At 45.5% G+C, this 24,200-nt stretch overlaps 1 protein-coding gene across 4 annotated transcripts in view; it reads left to right on the forward strand.

Annotated features, from left to right (window-relative positions):
- Positions 1-24,200, forward strand: part of LOC138295834 (uncharacterized) — a 1,330,477-nt gene that overhangs the window by 162,687 nt on the left and 1,143,590 nt on the right. For all 4 annotated transcript variants that reach the window (XM_069234393.1, XM_069234396.1, XM_069234394.1 and 1 more), the window contains exon 6: positions 4,598-4,734. In XM_069234393.1, the coding sequence (XP_069090494.1) occupies positions 4,598-4,734 (137 nt within the window). The remainder of the gene's footprint in view (positions 1-4,597; positions 4,735-24,200) is intronic.

The following is a 24,200-nucleotide window of genomic DNA, read 5'->3' on the forward strand; positions in this document are numbered from 1 at the left end:
TCAGGAAGACTTGAAGTTCCGGTTACGTGACGGCGGCGGAGTCCTCTGCGTACCTGTTGGTGAGCCTTTTGTTTTCTGTGATATGTTTCCACCAGGCTTTTAATGCCGCTGGTACTGCCCCTGAAATCCTGGCGGTTTGCTATGTCATAATATGGTGGGCGGTACCTTGGCTTCTGCCTGGCCTTTAATGGATACTGCTGTGGTCAGTGGTGTTAACGCCCTGGGGGTTGGTGTGGTACATTGGCTGTCTATGGGAGGTATCACCACCATGGTCATAATTTGGCGATATTTATCGCCAGCCTGTTGGCAGTATTACCACCACTTTATCACTCACTGCCAGTGTCATAATGTCCACCTGAGTGTTGCTGCACAAACACAAGTACTGAATCCTGCCACTGAGCACCAATCTAGGACAATGGATCCTAAGCAAAAGCACAATTCCTGTCAGAGTAAACCACAAAAGTCACTAAATGATCCTGTGCTTAACCATCTGGTGACTTGATACGTGATGTTAGCGAAAGGGTGGTGGTGGAGGAAATTTGCCTTCACCAGTGTAGACAGGATGAAAGAGTCGGGGGGCAGTACTAACCAAGTTTGAAAGGAATAAGGGGAAATGCAGGATGTCTCTTCAGAGGCAGTGGAATGAGAGACCGTTAAGATGCGTGCACTACTATTTACTTTGAATCGAACAGATCTTTTCACTCGTTGAATAATAATCTCCCGAGGTACATCCCATGTATCACTCCTTCCTTATTCATTTTCTCCTCTAGACCACTAGTGGTGTCCTCTTTATATATCTTCTACTGGAGCTGCTTTTACCAAGTGACGAGTGAAAAGATATGTTCAATTCGAAGTAACTTTGAAGAAGATTGTGGTGACATGATTTGATTTGAAACAATGGGGGTCCCTATCGGTTAGCCCTGAAGAAGACCCGTTTAGGAGCTTTGAATTGGCCCAAGAGCGAAAGGGGGTCAGAACATCGACGATGATGCTTCAGCCTGAATTTGGTTACTGTTTATAGTGTTGATGAAGGACTAAAACGGGGGATTTAAGGCCTTTTTTTAAATTTAAGATTGGTTCAATGCAGAAGAAGATTAACCAACAGGCTGTTTTTTTAGTGTATGATATATTGAAGGTTATGAGATTTATTATCTCCTGTTTTCTTTTCTGATCACGAGCACTTGATCTTTGCACTTTCTTTTGTCCTTCTATATTGGGGTGTTTTTGATAGGGGCTTCCTTTGATGTGATTTTTATGGAATTTGGTTTTTATTGTATATAAACAATAAAGTAAGTTTTCTAATTGCTCATATATCTATGCTGCTTGTTACTGTGGAGGAATGTTTTTGTTAGTCGTCTCTTCTCCTATGGGAACTCTGCTGATGAAGGGCTGAACCCAGAAACACGTGTCCAGAGATTTACAGCACTTGCTGCACCTACTAAGGTGAAAAACTACTTTATGGATACAAAACAAACTTTGACTGCATTTACCATGATGCATTGGGGCTGACTGCATGCTGGAGTGTGAGGCAGGGTGCTCCCTTTCTGGTTTTCCTGTTTAAGAAGGCTCCCTTGAGCAAACAAGGTAATGAGCTCTGGTTGAGCACCTGTGTGCCAATGAGTGGTTCATAAACCTGAGAGGACTTTTGGCAGCATTTCCAGCAACCCCACAGGCAAAGCATTCTGCTGATGAAGGGCTGAACCCAGCAACACGTGTCCAGAGATTTACAGCACTTGCTGCACACACTAAGCTGAAAAACTACTTTATGGATAAAAAATGAACTTTGACTGCATTTACCATGATGCATTGGGGCTGACTGCATGCTGGAGTGTGAGGCAGGCTGCTCCCTTTCTGGTTTTCCAACAAGTTGTTTTCTATTAGGAATGATAATAGTAACATCCGTCATTTACCCCGCTTGGTAGTACTAAGCTCTCTCTAAATAAAAAAAATAGTTATAAAAAATAAAAAGTTATTGCTAATTATGAATTATCCTACAGGGTGGTGAGAATGACTAGATCTTGGCCTTCACTTTTATTTAATGTATAGGCTACATCTGTATGCACATGTATATATGTATGTATAAGTATTTATATGGATGTATCCCATCTATGTATGTGTGCATGGGTATTTATTTAGCAAACCCTATAGAGCAACAGAGCTGTAGTGAATCCTACTTAGTTTTACTGGGAATCAGGTGGTTAGCTTAGCCTTCTGGCTTGCAGGCATGTGCCCCCATCACCTAGTGACTTTTAACCTACTTATCCTGCTCTGTCTTAGCCTATTTATTTTACTATTTCTTTTAGGATGGCTGCCTTTGTTTAGAGTTAGAGCAATGTTTTGATTTGCAATATGAGTGCCACTCTACGAAGGCGTCACTATCAGCGTCAAAACCAAGTGATGAACGTAGGTATTCACATCATGTCCCTTTCCCACTTATGTATGAAAGGAACATAATGTACTTTTGGTGGGAATTGTTTACATAATTGCTGTCACAAGCCTGCCTCCTTATCTATTGTATGGGAACATCCCTGCGTCAGGGGTCCTAGCAGATCTGTACAAATACATCTCACACAGACAAGGGTATCAGAGGGATTCCTACCAGATGCCATCATCGCTATCTATGCTGCACGTCTCACTGATGCAGATCCAGCCTTCGTGTCTCAATGGAGTCTGATCTAGAGACCTCATAACAAGGTAACAAGGCTTGGGGGGGTGGGGCGCTTCTCATGGGCACAGTAGTGGAAGATTAGGTTTATCACACCTAGCTCTCATTAGGTTAGAGATTAGGTTCTCCATGCTAGGGATTCTACATTTTACGTTTATTGTAGGATGGTGGGGGTCTTTGTATTCACAACTCTCATCTTCACAATTTTGCTTCTTTTACTATGCATTGTACTAATCATTGCAGCTCACGCATTTTATCGTAGAGTGCAGTCTTTTTAATAAACATTTTGAAAACTTTCCTGCATTACCTCTATTGTCCGCGTGTGTCTGAGACTTATTACTAGCGTGAGAAAAGGGTAACTTCCGTTCCACCCCTACTCCCCTGAGATGTCGCATTTTAGGGTCCATGTGTAAAGGCTGACAGAAATCACCTTTTACCATTTGGGTTTTTGGGGAAGTACTGCTTGTAAGCTGGAAGGGTTGGGCCGACATTTGTGGCTTGTTGTAGGATTGGCCTAGTCACCTAGAAGCAAAAGTGATGTCATCCCTAAACCAGCAGTCCAACTACGACAGCAGTCTCTGCAAGTGAGAGGGATGGAGTGTAGTGCAAGGCTAAGACATGCTTTCAATTGAAAGGCAATGTCTTTAATGATATGTATGTGGGGAGAGTAGTTGTTTTTATGGGCAGGCGAGGTGATTTTTGGAAGCACAATTTTAACGCACTTTCACTAAAGAGCTGTGGACTTTTTCTTTCTTCTTTTTTGGGAAGTTTCTTTCATTGCTTTATGAGACTGGTTCACAAACAGGTGTAGGGCTTGAGCTAGATTTTGATGGATGGCTTACTCCATCACAACGTTGAAGAATATCCTGCCCTCCATAAATCCCCTAGAATATAATTGGATTTAGATTTTAGGGGATGGGATATCCGTCACCCTTGTGATGGAGCAACCCGTACGCTGAGTTCTCAATCAGGCCCTTAGTCTGTTGTCAAAGACCCAATGTCTACAATACCATAAATAGAGTGGTCTTTGAGTTAACACCCTGCTCATCATTGAAAGACTTTTTTGTCTATATCTGTTCAAAACCCCTGATTCTATGGCTTTCCTTCCTCTTCTTGGTTTGTCCCACCCCTGGAGCATAACTTCTTTACCATCATTTTAATTGGATGACTTGTATTCGTTCATTGCTGCTGACAGCAAAGAGTTATCCTGCCCTACTCTATTTTTAACATCATTTTTGCGAGGGCCTAGCGACTACACACTTTTATCGGGCTACTCACTTATACTTTTGGGCGTGTAGGGCATACTTATTCTTAAGTTACCATTTCACAGTTGTGGTCTGGCATTGTGGAATGGTAAATTAAGAATAAAGTATAATAAAAAAGTAATTCCATGATGGTCACCAAGCAAAAGCATACATGAGCACGCAGGCATAAGCATCAGTGACCATCTTGAAATGATTACTGTTTTACTTTGAAAAATAATTTCAAGATGGCTGCCCATGCATTTGTATGAATGGTTTAGATCATAAAGTGGGCCAAACAAGCATTGGTAAACCAATAAGTCTCCATCTGCATTTGGAAGGCGAGTTCTTTGTGCTTCCAGCTTATTGTCTGCTACTTGCATCTAGACTGCAACATCAAATAACGAGGCATATATGAATGCGCTCCTCGGACTTTTTTACTTACCCTTGTTCCTGGGCAGAGATGATAATGAAGGCTCAAGCAAGGAGTATGTATATATGTATTAGTATTATCTGTGTTTTGATGTGTTTTAGATTGCTAATAAGTGTTTATAACTTTGATACTGTACTCAAAATATTTGGATCTGTTGCTTTTGCCTAGAACACTTAGAAGTGTTAAAATCACAAAATGTTGGCCACAGTTTATTTTGTTTGGTATCTTCTCAAACATTTTCCCCATTTTCTTCTCTAGCTCCACCTTCTCGAGATATAGCCAAATTAAAAATCTACGTAAAACGTGTAAACGAAACACCAGAATTTCTACAGCAGACCTACTACGCCACCATTTTAAACTCTGCTCCATACAGATTCCCTGTTCTGAAAGTGGAGGTATGGTGTTATAAACTTTGAAAGTTGCTGTGTTTACTGTCACATGTTCTCTTATAAACTCCACAGGTCTACTACGTAGCTGCCAAGTTTTCAATTTGCTTATGTGTGACATGTCCATGTTTGCAGTGTACGTATGTTTGACATTTCAATGCTGTATGTGTGTGACACGTTGAATGACACTACCATAGTGGAGTGAGGTAGGTATAACTGTTATTAGGAGATTTATGTCAATGCAGCAATTTACAAGGGTTCCTAAACAGTTGCAACATTCCTAATAGGCTGAGAATTGACAATGCTCAGATGGAGCACAGATCCCTTTAATACAGCTCACATCTGGTATACACAGGTGGTAAATACATCATAGCTATAGGGCACACAAACTTTATTTTATGGTCCACAGACATGCAAAGTACATAAGAGGTGAATCTGAGAGCCTTTCTGCTGCATCTCTGCCTGAGATTCCACTGGCCGTATTTCTTTAATTCTATTATCCATAACACTCACCTCAAATCAAGTTCCAACACTGTTTGACTGCAAGAAAACTGAGTGCACATAATCTTTGTCCAGCCTTCCCTTATTGCTACAGATGAAAAACAAGTATTGGCAAATCAAATAGGTCTTTCCTGTACAAGAGCAATTGGCTTTGTCAATGTCTTTTAGCCGTGTTGTACAACAGCATGTGTGCTTTTCAACATTGCTAAAAGTTAGGGGTGAAAAGGAGAGTAACGTAGAGTGTCATAGAGTGGCGTAGAGTGGAGATTCGTTGAGCGGAGTGCAGTAGAGTTTTGTGAAGTGCCATAGAGTGGAGGGTTGTGAAGTGTATTGAGTGCAGAGGAGTGTTGTGAAGTAGAGTGGAGTAGTATGGTGTAGAGTGGTGTAGAATGGAGTGGTGTATAGTGGAGAGGAGTAGAGTGGAGTAGGGAGGTTTACAGTGTTGTAGAGTGACATGGCATAGAGTGTCATAGAGTCAGGTGGCGTAGAGTGTTGCAGTGTACAGTGGAGTAGTGGAGTAGAGTCGAGTAGTGTGTCTTAGGGTATAGTGGAGTGGGGTAGAGTGGAATAAAGTGGTGTGGAGTGCCATAGAGGGAGAGGCATACAGTGGAGTTGAGTGTCGGCATTGATTGTCGGGCCCAGAGAGGAGGAGCGGCGAGCATAATAGAGTACAGTGGAATGTTGTTGAGTGCAGTGGAGTGGCGTACAGTCGAGTGGCGTACAATAGAGTAGGGTTGAGAGACGTAGAGTGGTATGTTCTAGAGTGGAGTGTTGTAGAGCGTAGTGTTGTAGAGCAGAGGATTACAGAGTTGGGTGGCATAGAGTGGAGTAGCGTGGCACAGAGAGTAGTAGAGTGGCACAAAGTAGAGTAGAGTGATAGAGTGGAGTGTTGTAGAGTGCAGTGGAGAGGCGTTCAGTGAAGTGTCGTAGAGTAGGGTGGAGTGTTGTGGAGTGACATAGAGTGCAATGCTGTAGAGAGGAGTGTCGTAGAGCAGAGTGTCGCAGAGTGGAGGGTTGCAGAGTTGAATGCCATAGAGTGGGTTAGAGTGGCACATGGTGGAGTAGAATGGTGTAGAGTGGAGTAGAGTAGGTTTGAGTTGCATAGAGTGGAGTGTCATAGAGCATAATGTCATAGAGTGAAGGTGCGTAGAGTGTGGTTGAGTGGAGTGTCGTAGAGTGGAGTGTCAGAGTGGAGTGTCTTAGAGAAGAGGGGCAGAGAGAAAAGTGTTGTAGTGTAGAGTTGTGCAGATGTAGTAGAGTGGCATAGAGTAGAGTGGTGTATAGTGGAGAGACGTGTAGTGTTGTGAAGTGATATAGAGTGGAGTGGTGTAGAGTGAAGTGCATAAAGCAGAGAGTCATAGGGCGAAGGGGCATAGAGTAGAAGGGTGTGGAGTAGAAGGGCGCAGAATAGAGTGCATTAAAGTGTTGTAAAGAGTGGTGTAGAGTGGAGTGGCATAGAGTGCCTTAAAGGGAAGTGTTGCAGAGTGGAGTGTCGTAAAGTAGCGTGCCATAGGGTGTCGTAGAGTGGAGTAGAGTAGACTGGAGTAGTATAGAGAGGAGTAGAGTGGCCTTGAGTGAAGTGTTGTCAAGTGTCATTAAGTCGAAGGGCATAGGGTGGTGTACCGTAGAGTGGTGTAGTTTGTCATAGAGTGGTATGGAGTAGAGTGGAGCAGAGTGGAGTGTGGGAGATTGGAGTGTCATTCAGCGGAGTGGTGTAAAGGGGTATAGAATGAAGTAGAGTAGTGTGTCATAGAGTGGAGGGGCGTGGAGTGGTATAGAGTGGAGTAGAGCGGCATAGAGTGGAGTAGAGTGACCTAGAGTAGCGTAAAGTGAAGTGACATTGAGTGGCATGGAGTGTCTTAAAGTGGAGTGTCATAGAGAGGAGTAGAGTGGCCTAGAGGGAAGTGTTGCAGAGTTTCATTGAGCAGAGGACCCCCTGCAAACAGGTAAGTCTGGTTCTCTGACAAGAGAGGTGGGTGGGGGGTGTTGTGTGCATGTCTGGGGGTGTGTGTGACTGTGTGTAAATGCGTGCATGTGTGTGCAATGCGCGTGTGCATGAGTGGCTGTGAGTGTACGTGCATGTTGTGTTGTGAGATTGCGAGTGTGCCTGGATGCATGTTTGTGGGCGTTGCTGTGAGTGTGTATGAATGTATGATTGCGTGGGTGAACGTGTGTATGCGTGTGTGTATAGGCATGTATGTATGTGCGTATGTGTGAGTAAATGTGTGGGGGGGTCGGGAGAGGGAGGGGACGGGTGGGGGAGGATTCTGGATAGGGGGGGCGGCGGAGACGCCTATCAGTGTTAGGGAAGGAATTCACTGGCACTGATAGTGCCTACCACCATGGTTTCAGTGGCAGTACAGTAACCACTGAAACCATGGCAGTGGGTGGGGTCAAAATACCGTGGGCGGCCTAGTGATGTCCGGATGGAGACTGTGGCGGTCGGTGTGTTGACTTGGCGGTTTGGCTTTGGCCAAACTGCCAATGTCATAATAGCGGTAATACCTCCACTATACCACCGACCGCCGGGGTCGTAATGACCCCCTAAATGATGGATGAAAGATTGAATGGATGACAGAATGTAAAGGTGAAGTATCGTAGAGTAGATTGTCATAGAATGGAGTGCCGTAAGTGGAGTGTCTTAGAGAGGAGTAGAGTGGCCTAGAGTGAAGTGTTACAGAGTGTCAAGTAGTAGAGTGACATAAAGTGGTGTAGTGTAGAATGGCGTGGAGTAGAGTTTAATGGCACAGAGTGTCATAGAGTGGAGAAGAGTGGGGTAAAGTAGAGTGTCATAGAGTGGATTATCATGGAGTGGAGCGGTGTAGAGTGGAAGGAGTAGAGTAGAGCCGAGTAAAGTGTTGTGGAGTGGAGGGGCATAGAGTAGCATACAGCGTAATAGAGTGTTGTAGAGTATTGTAGAGTGGAGTGTCATAGAGTAGATTGAGATAGAGTGGTGTGTTGTGGAGTGTTATAGAGTGCAGAGTTGAGTAAATTGTCATACAGTAGATTAAAGTGTTGTAGATTGCAGCAGAATAGAATGCAGTACAGTGGCATAGAGTGGTGTGGCATAGAGTAAAATGGATGGTCAAAGAGTAAAGGGATGTGGAGTGGAGGAGTGTAGAGTGGAGTGGCGTAGAGTGCCATGTAGTGTTGTAGAGTGGTGTGATTGGAGGGATGTAGAGTGGAGGGTGTAAAGTGGAGTATAGTGCCATAGAGTGGGGGGGCATACCGTGTTGTAGAGTGGATGAGTGTAGAGTGTGATAGAGAAGTGTGGCATGCGGTGGAAGGTTGTAGAACTGGGTTTGTAGTGCAGAGTAGCAGTTGATGGAGTAGCGTGGAGAAGCATAGCATATAGTGGAGTAAAGTGGCTTAGAGTGTAGTAAAGTAGAGTTTAATAGAGTGGCATAGAGTGTTGGTAAGTGGAGTAAAGTGGACTGGTGTAGAGGTGTCGCAGAGTAGAGTGCAGTGTCATAGAGTGGAGTAGAGTGTCCTGGAATTAAGTGTCATAGAGTGGTGTAGAGGGAGTGCTGTAGAGTGTCTTAGAGTGCTGTGTCATACTCTGGTGTAGAATGGAATGGAATAAATGTTCCTAGAGTGGAGTGGCATAGATAGCAGTAGAGTTGCCTAGAGTGAAGTGTCGTAGAGTGTTATCAACTTGAGTCGCGTAGAGTGGTGTAGAGTGTCATAGAGTGGCATGCAGTAAAGTTTTTATAGAGTGGAGTGAGATAGAGTGGACTGTTGTACAGTGGGGTGGCGTAGAGAGGAGTGATTTAGCATATAGTGGAGTTAAGTGGCATAGAGTTGAGTGGCTTAGAGTGGAGTAGAGTGGAGTGGTGTAGAGTGGAGAGTCACAGAGTGGAGGGGAGTGTCATAGAGTCGTAGAGTGGAGTGGCATAGAATGGATTGAAGTGGCCTGGAGTTAAGCGGCATTGAGTGGTGTAGAGGGAGTGACATAGAGTGTCATAGTGTGGAGTGTCGTACAGTGGTGTAGAGTGTAGAGTGCAATTGAATGTCATAGAATGGAGTGGCATATTAAGGAAAAGAGTGACCTAGAGTGAAGTGTCATAGAATGTCATCTAGTAGAGTAAAATCAAGTGGTGTAAAGTGTCATGGGGTAGTGTGGAGTAAAGTGTTGCAGAGTGGAGTAGAGTGGAACAGGCTTGAGTGGAGTGTTACACAGTGGAGTGATGTAGAGTGAAGAAAAGAGAAGTGACTTAATATATAGTAGAGTAAAGTGGCGTAGAGTGGAGTGGCTTAAAGGGAAGTAAAGTGGAATGTCATAGAGTGGCATAGAGAGTTGTGGAGTGTCAGAGTGTTGTGGCATAGAGTGAAGTAAAATGGAGTGGTGTAGAGTAGAGTGTTGTAGAGTGAAGTAGAGTGTCATAGAGTTATACACTAGAGTAAAGTGGCCTGGAGTTAATTGGTGTTGAGTGGTGTAGTGGTATAGAGGGAGTGGTGTAGAGTGTCTTGTAGTGAAGTGTTGTAAAATGAATTATAGTGGAGTGGAATAAAGTATTGTAGAGAGATGTGGCGTAGAGAGGAGTAGAATGTTCTAGAGTGAAGTGTTGTAGAGTGTCACTGAGCAGAGTAGAGTATCATTGAGTAGAGTGTTTTAGAGTGGTGCAGAGTGTCAAAGAGGGGTGTGGCATAAAGTGTGGAGTAAAGAGGAGTGAGATATTGTGGAGTGTTGTACAGTGGAGTGATGTAGAGTGTCGTAGAGTGGAGTAGAGAGGAGTGTCATAGAGTGCAGTAGAGTAATGTGTCAAAGATTTGAGTGGTATAGAGTAGAGAGCATGGAGTTAAGTGGGGCAGAGTGGAATAGAGTGGAGTAGAACTGCGTGGAGTAGAGTGTAGTGGCGTAGAGGATCATACAGGTGCACATAGTGTAGTAGTCTAGAGCTTCGTAGAGTGGAGTGCTGTTGAGAGGAGTGGAGTGGCCTAGAGTGAAGTGTCGTAGAGAGGAGTAGAGTGGCCTAGAGGGAAGTGCCATAGAGTGGTGTAGTGCAGCGTGAGATGGAGTAGAGTGAAGTAGAATGGAGTATCATTGAGTGGAGTGGCATAGAGCAGAGTAGAAGTGGATTAGAGTAGAGTGAAGTGGCTTAGAGTAGAGTGGCCTGGAGTGGTGTAGCGAGGAGTAGAGTGGCCTAGAGTGAAGTGTCATAGAGTGTCATAGAGTAGGGTGATGTAATGTGACATAGAGTAGCATGGAGTTGAGTTGAGTGGAGTGTTGAATAGTGTTGTAGAGAGGAGTGTAGTAGAGTGGAGTAGTGAATATTTATTTTATTGTTTCAGTTAGTTAAAATTGGCACAACAAAGCCTCAATAAAACAGATAAAATTCTTAGAGTTAAATGTACAGTTTAACGTGGAGCTGCTTGCTGATCTGTGCTGTGAGTTTCCTCTTAGTTTCATTGCAGATTATTTTATGTCTGTACATGCCAATATGGACTATGTCCATAGAAATAATATTTAATTCTCAGACAAAGATCCAGAGCGTCTTTACGTGTTAAAACCCCATACTTTAAGAACATTGGTTTCATTAAAAGTGGGTCGTGCTTTTAAAAATTCTGGGCAGCAGCAGAGTAAGTGCAATATTGATTCTTTTGTATAGTCACAGAACCTGCATTTAGTTATGGTAGGTGCTATTTTCTAGTTGACTCTTGGCTTGTTTATTGAGGGTACTATGAGTCATGCTTAAAACATTTTTGACCTATGCTTCCTGCTTAGGGCCACTTTCAAGTATGGTTTTATTTTCATACCATCATATGATTTTGCAATCAAAGAAGCTTGGACTGCTTATTCTATTATGTCTAGATCCACATTTCACGATAGATCCATAATTTGTGTTTTTTAGACTAGCCTTTAAACCAGATGGTGATGCTGGGGTCATTAGAATTGCTTCCAAGTTCACGTTCAGGTCCTTGGCTGCAGCAATTAAGTACTAGGCTCAGGTTATTTTTTATAAAAATCTCCTCTAAGTGAAGTAGAGTAGTGTGTCATAGAGTAGAGTCTCAAAGAATGTGGCGGCATTGAGTGGAGTGGCAGAGAGTGGAATGGAGTAGAGTTGCATGGAGAGGATTGGGGTAGAGTACACTGGAATTAAGTGGCATAGTCAGCATAGAGCGGAGTAGAGCAGCCTAGGGTGAGTTAGAGTAGAATCACGTAGAGTGGTGTGGAGTAGTGCCGTACAGGGAGTGGAGTGTTGTATTTTGGAGTGGCGTATTGTAGAGTGGAATAGAGAGGAGAATCATAGAGTGGAGTTGCATAGAGTGTTGCAGAGTGTTGTGGAATAGAGTGTCATAGTTGAAGTGGAGTGCTGTGTATTGGAGTGGCATAGTGTGTAGTAGAGTGGAGTAGAGAGGAGTGTCAGAGTAAAGTAGTGTGTCATAGAGTGGAGTGTCGTAGAGTGAAGTGTCATGGATTGTTGTAGAGTGGAGTGGAGTAGAGTGGCATTGAGTGAAGTAGAGCAGCAAAGAGCAGAGTAGAGTGGAGTACAGTGGCGTAGAGTATAGTGTAGTCAAGTGGGGTGAGCTGGAGTGGTGTAGAGTGTTGTGGAGTGGTATAGAGTGTTCTAGAGTGGAGGGCCATAGACTGGCATAGAGTGGAGTAGAGTGTTGTTGAGTGGAATGCCAATGAGTGGAGTATGCATGGTGTGGTAGTGCACTGCCATTACAGACAATACATTTTCAATTGAAATGATCATTCCACTTGTACAGACGTATTTACTGATAAAACTATATAGTGCACAAATGATAATGTGTGGAAATGGCATCACTTAGGGCCTCATTCCGACCGCCAGGGCCGGGGACGGAGGAAGCACCGCCAACAGGCTGGCGGTGCTTCAGGGGCAATTCTGACCGCGGCGGTAAAGCCACGGTCAGAAAAGGGAAACCGGCGGTTTCCCGCCGGTTTTCCCCTGCCCCAGGGAATCCTCTACGGCGGCGCTGCAAGCAGCGCCGCCATGGGGATTACGACCCCCTTCCCGCCAGCCTGTTCCTGGTGGTTTACACCGCCAGGAAGAGGCTGGCGGGAACAGGTGTCGTGGGGCCCCTGGGGGCCCCTGCAGTGCCCATGCGACTGGCATGGGCACTGCAGGGGCCCCTTGACAGGGCCCCATTAGGATTTTCAGTGTATGCAAAGCAGACACTGAAAATCGCGACGGGTGCCACTGCACCCGTCGCACACCAGCAACTCCGCCGGCTCCATTCGGAGCCGGCTTCATCGTTGCTGGGGCTTTCCCACTGGGCGGGCGGGCGGCCTTTTAGCGGTCGCCCGCCTGCCCAGCGGGAAAGTCAAAATGACCGCCGCGGTCATTTGACCGCGGTACGGTCTTTTGGCGGTCTTCGCCCGGAATGACCCCCTTAGTGTATTATTTTGTTTTGATTGTATTAAAATATTTGTTTCCGACTCATTTAAGAATTTTAAAAAACATTGCTTCATTTGTGCTTTCCTACTTCTAATATATTTTAATATATTTGCACAATTCATTTACAGACATTTAAATGTTGTGAGCTAGAGAAAAGCCTTTCCTTTCACACCCCAGATTGTCAGATAAATCCTCTCAGTATGAAGTCAGAGAAAAAAAAGTAAACACTAAACTTCCTCAGAAGACAAAATCTGACATTTGACCTCTGTCTTTGAATACACAGATAAGAACAACATTTAAAGACCTGTTTACAGAAAGCGAGCACTCGTAGGAGAATACAGTAAACAAGCTATGCCTCAGAGGAGGGACAAACACATGCTGGACAGCCTAAAACAAATAAAGCTAGCAAATGTGAGTTACAAACCACAAAGCCAATGGTAAGCAGTGGGCGGAATGCATTCTCAGGTCAGCTTTCAAATGTCCCCAAGAAGTCTCTAGCAACGAGATAGCTGCACTGTCTGGTAGACTTCAACCTAAAAATGCCCCAGTCCCTCCTCTCTCCATCCTGCACTTTATTCACTCCTTCTTCTATTTCATTGTTGCCTACATCCTCTGCACTTTCATTTCCCAACTCCACCCTTTCTGCTCCCCTATCTTCCCTTCGTTCGCTGTAATTTGTTTTTCATATCTCTCATCCTTTTCCTACTCCATCTGCTCCCATTCATTTTCTACTCTGTCCTTTCTCCCCTTCCTTTCTCACTCACGTTGTCCTTTCCTATCTGTATTCTTATATACAGCAAATTGCTTTTGTCTTGCCTCTCGAAGCCCATCTCTTTTTTCTATTTCTCCCCCTCCCTTCTCTTTTTGTCTCCTGTCTCTCCTCACACCTCTCCCATCTTTTGTCTGTCTCCTCGGATCTCACATCCTCTCTTATCTCTTGTCCTGTTTCCCCCTAACTTTGTCCATCTTCCCATTTCCCCCTTAGCCTTTGTCCCTTTCCTCTCACTTCCTTCGCTCATCCGTTTTTTAGGTTGAGCATAGCAGCGCGCAAGTGGTGCTTTTCTGACGTCTTGGTATTTATGTGGGCTTTTAACCTTGCCCACCTCACACCCACCACTATCACTCGTTCATGGGCTTGCCTTTCAAAAATCCTTTTTTATCATTGGTAAATGCTTTACGTTTGTCCCTCCTTGGGGAAGTTTTGTTACAGGCTTAGGGACCGACCCTGTTACATGGATAATTTCACATTTTCTGATATGTTTTACTGAGAGCGAACTTCTTTTTCTTTTTGTGTGTCTCCTTTGTGAACACGCTTATGGCGCTTTTGGTGCTTTGAATTAGCTCACTTATGGCATCTGTTTTACTTTTCATTTTTCCTTTTGTGTGCCTTTTAGAGTTGCCAGACTGTAAACATTGTGCTTTTTGTATGTTTCATTAAGTTATTCACATTTGATTGGCCAGCTAAAACGGTAAACACTGCATATGTTTCATGTGCTTAGTGTAGTCAAGCAGGTTGTAACTGGTGCTCTGTCTGTCTCATGGTTAGTGATGCAAGACAGCACGAGGGGAAACGCTGCCTATTTGTACAGTGTGTTTAGTGTGGGATGCCACATCACAGGCAGAGACAGTGGACTATTGTATGGTGCTTAGTGTAGGTAGAACAGAGACTGTAAACACTGGGAAGACATAGAGGGGGAAAAGCACTAATCACAAGCTCTTCACTGCTTGTATTGTGTGCTTAGTACAGGCAGACACACAGAAACGGAGGAGGTACTGCACTGTTTGCACCATGTCCTTAATGTGGACAGGTGCTATAAAAAAAGCATAGGCTGCACAGCTTGCACCGTATTGCTTAGTGTGGACAGGCACACAGGGAGGAAACACTGTACTATGTGCACTATATTATTATTGGCAGGTAAAAAGGACCGAAGGAGGCAGTGCACAGGTTACACCATGGGCTTAGTCAGACAGGCATACAGGGAGGAGACACTGCACTGTGTGCACATATCTGTTTTCGGCAGATATAATGGACCGAAGGAGGGAGTGCATAGGTTGCACCATCGGCTTAGTCAGGCAGGCACACTAGGAGGAGATTGTTCATTGTGCTAACTGAGTGCTTTTGATTGGCATCTATAAGAGAATGGTGTTTTTACCTTGTGCATAATGTAGGCAGACAGGAGAGATTGCAGTGTTTGTAACATGTGGGCAGACACTCATGCACTGCATGTGACAGGTATCTCTCACTGTACTTACATTTTGGAGAAGTGCTGAAAGTTATGTATCAAGCAGAGACTTGTAACATGCTCTTAGAACCTGGGTAAATGGAGTACATGCTTTGGAGACCCTAGACTGAACCAACTCTGCTTTCTTAGCCTCCCCACCACACTCACTCGCCTCCCTCAACTCTATCATTCTCCTCTCATACTGAATTTCCACTACCAGCAGTTCTCCATCTTGTCCTCCCATACCTTTCCCTTCTGGATCGCCCCTCCAGCCTTTCTCCACTCCTTTTCCTGCTTAAAGTTACTTTTCTTTGGCTGCTGTTTCTCAGCTGTTTTCCCAGTGTGTCTCTTTGATGCTCTTTCCTCTCTCCCTAAAATTAGCCACCCCACAGACGGGGACAACTCTTTGAGCACAGTCTGCTCTCTGTAGAAAAATAGACATGCATGTAAGTGAACGTATGTTTATCAGTAGCTTGAAATAAATATTCTGCCTGTTGAAGGCTAGACAGGATTGTAGGACCAATGTCACTCAGCCACACCTGGATCAAGTACTTCGAAAAGCTCTGCTCACCTGAAAAGTCGACAGCTGCAGAGACGTCCGACTGAGCTCTCTGATATGAAGGGCACAACTACACTGCATGTTCACATGCAGGGGCATATCTTAGTCAGTGACATTTGGAGGGTGAATGAATCACATACTCGTGTATGAGGTGGGACACTCGCCAAATAAATGCATTCTTGGACTGTTGTTTGAGTTTTGTGGCACTGAGTCAGGTTTGCTATCTCATTGTTGGTTTTCCTCATTGTGAAGCCAGAATGAAATACAAAGCTATGATGTTTTATATAAAGTGGAGAGAGAGAAAATAGACAACGGTACCCACCTGGTGACAGAATTTCAAAATGCGAAATCATGATAACCTGAAATGATTCTGACTTCCCTGTATGTCCAAAAAGTGTGATCATATGCAATTATTTCAATAGCAATGAAGTAAGGGGACAAGCCACGGATGTTTCTAAAAACTATCACTTAAACTTAAACTAAACTATGCAGAGATATAATCTGATGCACTAAGGTGAATCTCTCAAGATGTTAAAGAAATATGCTTTTTACATTTTGAAGCAATTGTATCATGTTTTTACTTTATGTCTGGTGTACGATAAACATGCTACTCATTTTCATAGCTCAGCTCTTGCCCAGACTCTCATAGCCAAGCCAGATTCATGACTTGGCTCTGACTTGACTCACCTTTGTAATTTTCCAGCACACCCTCCTCTGTTTGCAACTCGGGCTTAATACATGGAACCATCAATCATAATTTGTAAAAGGTGAGGACTAGAAACATGGAACCCTGCCCAAATGCACCAATTTCAGAACTCTACCATCAAGGCTTCAATTAGCATATATACGAAGACAAGTATGTGCAGTGAAAAATGAGTGATCTCAGGGCAGGTACTCCAGGCTGTTGTGTTTTATGTGGCCTTAGCCATGAGTTTCCAGTGAGAAATACCAGGCCCAGGTGGGACAGGCAGGGCTGTAACTTCAGCAGGGTGTTTGGGTGTGACCCCCCTTGAAAGTATTCTTGTTTGGTGGTTGGGTCTGGCACTCCTGAGTCAGGTCTGCTATGTCTGTGTCAATTCTTTTCATCGTCTCATTTCACTAACAGATTTTAACTTGTTTTTGGATCGGGATCTTAAGCATATATAGAAGTATATATATATATATATATGTATAGTAACCGGTTTACCAAAAAAGTAGTAGATCTACACTAATTGAAAGGGTGCAAAGTTGCTAATTTTTTAATTCACAAACATTGGCAGTAGTAGGCTTAAAAAGCTGCACAAGTCTTACGTTTTCAGGCATACAGCTGGCAATCAAACACCCAAAAGGTGATGTGGTAAATGCTTGCAGAGACGCTAACCACTAGCAATCACTCAGGGTACCATTTCAACACATTGTTTGTTACCCATTGCGCAACTCTATACAGAAGCCTGCCTAATGCAAATTAGTACTGGCCCTGCTCCTCGTGGAAACAGTCTATCCTGAACCTTGGTCATCTTACCTCCCCACCTTGCAGCTCACTGCTTGTTTAGGTGGGAAATTTGGGATTCACACTACCCAAATGTCATTGACAAAGCTACGCACCTGCAGACAAGGCCACTACAAAACATTTGATCCATGCTGCACATTCTGCCACGTGGGTCCCACTGCTGCAGTGGCTTCAGGTGACTGGCAGACAGCTCTCCCCTTCTTAATTTGAATGTCGGGTCCCTTCCATAAGCTTACACCAGAGCTCCCTCGAACAGTGCAAGACAGTATGATCCTGTCCTGGGTGGGCCCAGTCAGCGGGCTGTCCCTTTGCAGAGTTATGACTCAGCAAAGTGGCCCAAACACAACACCACACCACTGGTTACCCTGGGAACCAGATCCCTCTTCACCTCAGGCACAGAGTGTGCTGACAGGCTTCAGCTAAATGCTGAGTCTCAGCTAATGCTGTAACTAGGTATGCCACCTGGCCGGTTTTCTACTGGCACCACTGGTATTTTAATGTCCCATCCAGTACAAAAATAAGCAGCGGGCGCACGGACCTTGCCACACTTCACCGCACTCATCACTGTGGCAGCTCTTAGAATAGGGCTTTGTCCGCCAAGATTTTGCTTTTTCAGGAGGCAGGGAACAATATGGACAGAGCAATAAAAAGTGCCTAAGGCCCCCACGGAACGGACTGACCTTGCCACACTTCACCGTTTTACTCACTGTGGCTACTCCTGGGGTGGGACTTTGTCCCTGAGGATTCTTCTTGTTCAGTAGGTGGGGCACAAAATGGACAGTGCAATGAAAAGCACCTAAGGCCCCCGAAGCGTGGGACGCATGGACCTTGCTGCACTTCATCTCAATCCTCAGTGTGGCTACTGCTGGTGTGGGGATTCGTCCCCCTGGATTCTTCCTGTTCAGGAGGCAGGGCACAACATGGATAATATAATAAAAAGCGCCTAAGGCCCCTGCGGTGTGGGACGCACAGACCTTGCTGCACCTCACTGACCTCCTCACGGTGGCTGCCCTGGGGTGGAACTTCATCCCCCAGGATTCTTCTTGTTCCGGAGGAGAGCATTGAACAGACAATGCAATAAAAAGTGCCTCAATTCCCTGCGACGTGGGATGACGGACCTTGCCGCACTTCACTGGCCTTCTCTCTGTGGCTGCTCATGGAGTGGGACTTCATCCCCCTGAATTCTTTTTGTTCAGTAGTCGGGCACAACACGGACAATCATGATAAAAGCACCTAAGGCCCCTGCGGGATGCATGGACCTTGCCGTAGTTCACCGCACTCCTCACTGTAGTTGCTCCAGGGGTGGGGCTTCGCCTCCCAGGATTCTTCTTGCTCAGGAGACAGGGCACAACACACACAATGCACTAAAAAGCACCTAAGGCCCCCAGGGGGCAGGACACATGTGGGGCGTGCCCAGGCATGTGCCTGGGGGAAGACCAGGCCGAGAGTGGGCCCATCTGTGCCTATCACAGCCCAGAGGAGGCTTGGCTGCCCCCCCCTTTTGACTTGGTCGTTTGAGGGCACCCTTGTACATTTTATATAATTCATCTCTGGGGAATCAGGGGTTAGAGTGAGGCGAGTTTTATTACTACTGTTACTAAAGAAAGCCGGGGGCAGGCTCAATTACTAACAATTTTAATATCGCTATAAGTACCATCAACTCAGAAATAGAGCGTGCGGAGGAAATACTGGGGGCAGCAAGAAGCTCCCTATTACCTACTACCAATGAAGACCCTGCATGCAGTTTCACCCAATTTGATGGAGCCCCATGCACTGAGGCAAAGGGGGCTACAAGCGAGGCTTGTACTAAACCCAATAACTAGAGAAGTATACATGTGTTTATGGGGGGATTCAGATATTGTAGTGATACCATAGGGGAAGCGAACTTGCTCAGGGAAATCCCCTATTAACGATGTTACAGATCCCCTCCCCACCACGAAAAGGAAAAAGGGCAATATGCAGCCGGTGCGCACATCAAAAGTTTGCAAAGCCAGATGCCCTGAGCAGTAATGGAGCAGGAATAAGAATGGGCATCTAGAACCTAAGGTACTTACACAGGTGCAGCCCACACTATCAGGGGTTGTCTGCGATACAATTGCCGCTGGGATCATAAACCAACTAGAAGGAATCCTTGTGAATGTCCTTAGTCCTGTTGTGATAGTGCAGCACTTCAGAACATTGGTCATACCTTGAAAGAACTTCACAGGTACACCCAAGAAAGCCATCTACTGTTTTAGCAGGGACAGAGTGTCAACAATGCCAAAAATGTTCTGCAGCAAATGAGGACAAAGTTTAATTGAGTATAAGTCTGGATATAGCTACTGTGGAAGAACTGGGGCGCCTTAAGACTAATTAATCTCAGTTGTCACAGGCATGCTCCAACATTATTAGCTGCCTGCATAAGAAGATCTCCCCACTCCAGCTTCAGCTCGGCCTCCCAAATATCAGCAAGAATGCCTAAATACTACAGTTACCGCCTGACTCCACACCGTATGCAGTAATTAAAAAAAATGTTCCATCATTACACCCAAACAACTCGAAACTGACCACCAGCTGAAGAACAAGGTCACCGATTGGCTTACCAAATTTCTGGTGACCATTAGCAGTAATGCTCACTTTATAGCTATAATATGTGTTTGCAGGGACACTGGGTTAGTAACAGGTGAAAGACGGAAGTAGGTGACTGCATTGTAATTAACTTCTGCAATACACAGCTAGTGGGGCTCATCTTGTACAGGCTTCCAAGCCCCCAGGGACCATCAGCATGGATTCAGCCAGTACCATTAGGTTTCTTTTATAGGTTTGGGAAGGATTCATCTTTTACATGGCCAATTTGCAGTTTAGAGGATAATAGGTTATTTAACCCCTCAACACACAACAGTTTTGCCGCTCTTGAGGAGGTCGACTGACTGTCCAATGCTCTTGTAGGCCCTGATATTAAAGAACTAATTGAAGTGACCAGAGGGCCAACGGATATTAATTTGTCTGAGGCCGACCAGGCTAACTATTTTCAACCTCCTATCACTGATAATCCAAAAGCCCAGACCTAATTATTGCCTTTGTTCAACTGACACAAATATCCAGGTGACGGACACTTCTGCCCACCTACCCATCTTTGAAAGTGCTGTTGATGGGGAATCCCTGTGCTTAATCACTAATCCTACCAAGAGGTCTGAGAACAGGTTCAGAATTTGTGACCATGATTTGATGCCTGTTGGAACTGGGAACATCGATTTCACAGCCCCAGATTTGAGTTTTCTCACCTGGAATGTTGCTGGGGTTGCAAATAAAACCAACATTAAAAAATGGGTAGCAATGCCAACTAATTAAGAAATTGCTTGTTTTCAAGAAAATTGGTTGTAAGAAAGTAGCATCTTTCTGACATAGTTACCCCCACTTTTGCCTGGTATTAGTGTGTTTAGACTGTAGTACACTAGTATCCTGCGAACAAGGACCCCAGTATCTGTGCTCCCTACTCTAAATTTGGTTTCTGGTAAACGTTTACACCCCACAGTTGGCATACTGGTGCACCAATGTAACTCCCTAGTATATGGTATTTAGGTACCCAGGGCATTAGCACGCCAGGGCTCTCCCATGGGCTGCAGCATGTAATATGCAACCCCTTGGAGCCCACACAAACTGCAGGCCTTCTATTGCACCCTGTGTAAAATGGTGCATGCACCTTTCACTTAATATGTAAGGCTTGCCTTATATCGCAGTGACTGCACTTAGACACTGTAAGTCACCCCTCTGGTAGGCCCTTCCGCAAAAGGGCAGGGTGCATATTCCTAAGTGTGGGGGCACCCCTGCAGGAGCAGAGGTACCCCTACAAATCTCAGACACCAATTCCTCCACTTTGTAAGTGCGGGGAAGCCATCTTAAGGTATGTAGTGGACACTGGTCAACATGAGTGGTCAAACTGCATAATGGCTTCTCTGAACCTAGGCATGGTTGGTATCAAACATGTTGAAATCATACACCTACACCGATTCCAGTGCTAGTTGCATAATACCATGTACTCTGGGAGTTCCTTATAGGATCCCCCAGTTCTGCCTGTACAGCCATGCAGGGTCTGCCTGCCAGCCCACACTGCTGCAGACTCCAGACAGGGTTCTGCCTGCCTGCTGCTGAGCCTAACTCAAGCAGGGGAAAGCAGAGCAAAGGGTTTCCTGTAGGAGGGAGATGTGACCTCCTCCTTTAGAACTAGGTGTCTCTGGACTGAGGTGGGGTGGCCACCAGACTGCTTTGAAGGGCACATTTGGTGCCCTCCTTGCATAAACGTTTTTTTGCGCCAGTGCAGGAACTCCTGGGTCCCGCTCTGATGTGAAACCACACAAAGGACAGGGGAGTAACCACCCCCTGCCCAGCTCCTCCCCTAGGAAGGTGCACAGAGCTCTGCCAGGTGGCCAGTTGATTCTGCGATCCTGGAAACAAGGTAGGCAGAGGCCCTTGGGAGCATCTGACTGGTCATGCCAGGTAGAAGACATCCCTGACCCTCTGATAGGTGGGTCACTACAGAGAGTACCCCCTTTTAGGGTTACTTAACAGCTCCCCGGAGGGTGGGTCCTCAGATTCATAGAGACATTCTCTTCAAAGAACTCTCTGCAAAACATCTTCTGCTCTTGGCCTCTAGAACAGCTGCTGGTCTGCTTTTAGAACTGAAACAAGACTGTATCCAGTTGGGATGGCTCCCACTGCAACATTGTTTCTCCACCTCCTGCAAGACTTCTGCAACATCCATGGCTGTGCATCCTACAGGGTCACAAGGACTCTATTTGCATCCAAGAAGCAAGAAGTAATCTCCCTTGGAGTGAAGAAGTCACTCCCCTGCATCCGCAGGGACCTCAAGAAGACAACGACTGGCTGATAGATCCTGCTGTCCCATGGACTTTGAAAGGCTCTGCAGCAGAGGTGGTGGTTCTGTTGTCCTCCCAGGAACTAAACTCCTGTGATCACTCGGACCTTGCTGGTCCCCAAAAACCTACAATCTTCCTTTGAACAACTATTTGCATTTGCCAAGGCTTGGTGGTCCTGTGGGCCACTGACCCTCCTGCAATCCAGCGACTGACGTGGGACAGCTCATGGGTGACTCCAAGGATCTCCTGCATCCCCTGGACTCCGCAGCTGGACTTCTTTCTTCACCTTCTTCAAGGAGCTTCACCTCCAAGAGGGTAGGTATTGTCTACCTGCACCGCCTAGACATCTCCGACTGGTGTGGACACTGTCCCCTTCTTTTTCAGGTTTTTCACGTCCGGAATCCACCCTTGGGTTCCACCGACCAGGTCTGCGGGTCGTGACAGCAGCTGGACAATTAGGCTTCCATTGACTCCAATGAAGGTTTCCAACGTCACTTCACGTCCATGCACCTGGGCTCCCTGGTGTATGTTCTCCATCTTCTGAGTATCCACGGGTGGGGGCACTATCCAACCTTCTTAGTGCCAACAGGTTTCCTCTGGGTCCACTGCGAAGGTTCCTGAATCCATAAAAACCAACTGTGACGGTCCTGTGTTAGCCTATGGAACACCCAGCTCGATAACAACTCTGCACCCGGGCGCCTGTGGGATTTCTGGTTCTTACCTCTGGTAATTTCTCACTACCCCAGCCCCCAGGATTCTAACACACTTACCTTGGTTGGGCACCTCCATTCTTATACCACTTTCCTAGTATATGGTTCGACCTTCTCATGGTTCTCCGTGTATTTCTATGTTTTTCTGCTTGTTACTAAGTGTATATTTTGTGTGTAGATCTCTACTAGTGGAAATATACCAATGTTAGAATAGTCTTAGTGTTGTAATGAAGAATACTTTATTTTCGCAACACTTGGTGTGGTTCTTTCTTGTGTAACAGTTACTGACTGACTGCAGCAGAGGTGGTGGTTCTGTTGTCCTCCCAGGAACTAAACTCCTGTGATCACTAGGACCTTGCTGGTCCCCAAAAACCTACAATCTTCCTTTGAACAACTATTTGCATTTGCCAAGGCTTGGTGGTCCTGGGGGCCACTGACCCTCCTGCAATCCAGCGACTGACGTGGGACAGCTCATGGGTGACTCCAAGGATCTCCTGCATCCCCTGGACTCCGCAGCTGGACTTCTTTCTTCACCTTCTTCAAGGAACTTCACCTCCAAGAGGGTAGGCATTGTCTACCTGCACCGCCTAGACATCTCCGACTGGTGTGGACACTGTCCCCTTCTTTTTCAGGTTCTTCACGTCCGGAATCCACCCTTGGGTTCCACCGACCAGGTCTGCGGGTCGTGACAGCAGCTGGACAATTAGGCTTCCATTGACTCCAATTAAGGTTTCCAACGTCACTTCACCTCCATGCACCTGGGCTCCCTGGTGTATGTTCTCCATCTTCTGAGTATCCACGGGTGGGGGCACTATCCAACCTTCTTAGTGCCAGCAGGTTTCCTCTGGGTCCACTGCGAAGGTTCCTGAATCCATAAAAAACAACTGTGACGGTCCTGTGTTAGCCTATGGAACACCCAGCTCGATAACAACTCTGCACCCGGGCGCCTGTGGGATTTCTGGTTCTTACCTCTGGTAATTTCTCACTACCCCAGCCCCCAGGATTCTAACACACTTACCTTGGTTGGGCACCTCCATTCTTATACCACTTTCCTAGTATATGGTTCGACCTTCTCATGGTTCTCCGTGTATTTCTATGTTTTTCTGCTTGTTACTAAGTGTATATTTTGTGTGTAGATCTCTACAAGTGGAAATATACCAATGTTAGAATAGTCTTAGTGTTGTAATGAAGAATACTTTATTTTCGCAACACTTGGTGTGGTTCTTTCTTGTGTAACAGTTACTGACTGACTACTGTGGTATTGTAAGTTCTTTACATTCCTCCAAGATAAGCCTGAGCTGCTCTCCATAGCTACGCCTAGAGAGCTTGCATTATCTAGGCCACAAAACACTATCACTAAGGGGTGCCTGGACTCAGTATAGGGTGCCACACCATAGGTGCACACCATAAACTGAGCAAGCCTACTACATTGGTTACGCTCAGAATTACATCTAAATGGCTTCTCCTCAGTTATCACCCCTGCTATCCTGTCAGCCTCAGGGCGTCATAGTGGAGGCCCTATAATTTTAATCAGTGTCACTATGTGAGCTACGATTGTTAAGACCTCTTTGGACCCAACTTTATTTCAGATAATTTGCGTGCCACTAGTGGGGACACAGCTTATTGTTCTCATAAATTTTTTACAAAAAAACGTCACAATTGCAGAGTCCCTTCTCTATGCCCTTGACAGAGTATTGGCAGGACTGGATGAACATTTTGTTTTAATTGTGTAGAGGGTGGGTGATTTTAATAGTGTATGTGAAGTAGGAGACAC

Source organism: Pleurodeles waltl, chromosome 5 (assembly GCF_031143425.1).
Source record: "Pleurodeles waltl isolate 20211129_DDA chromosome 5, aPleWal1.hap1.20221129, whole genome shotgun sequence".
In the NCBI taxonomy this organism is placed as follows: Eukaryota; Metazoa; Chordata; class Amphibia; order Caudata; family Salamandridae; genus Pleurodeles; species Pleurodeles waltl.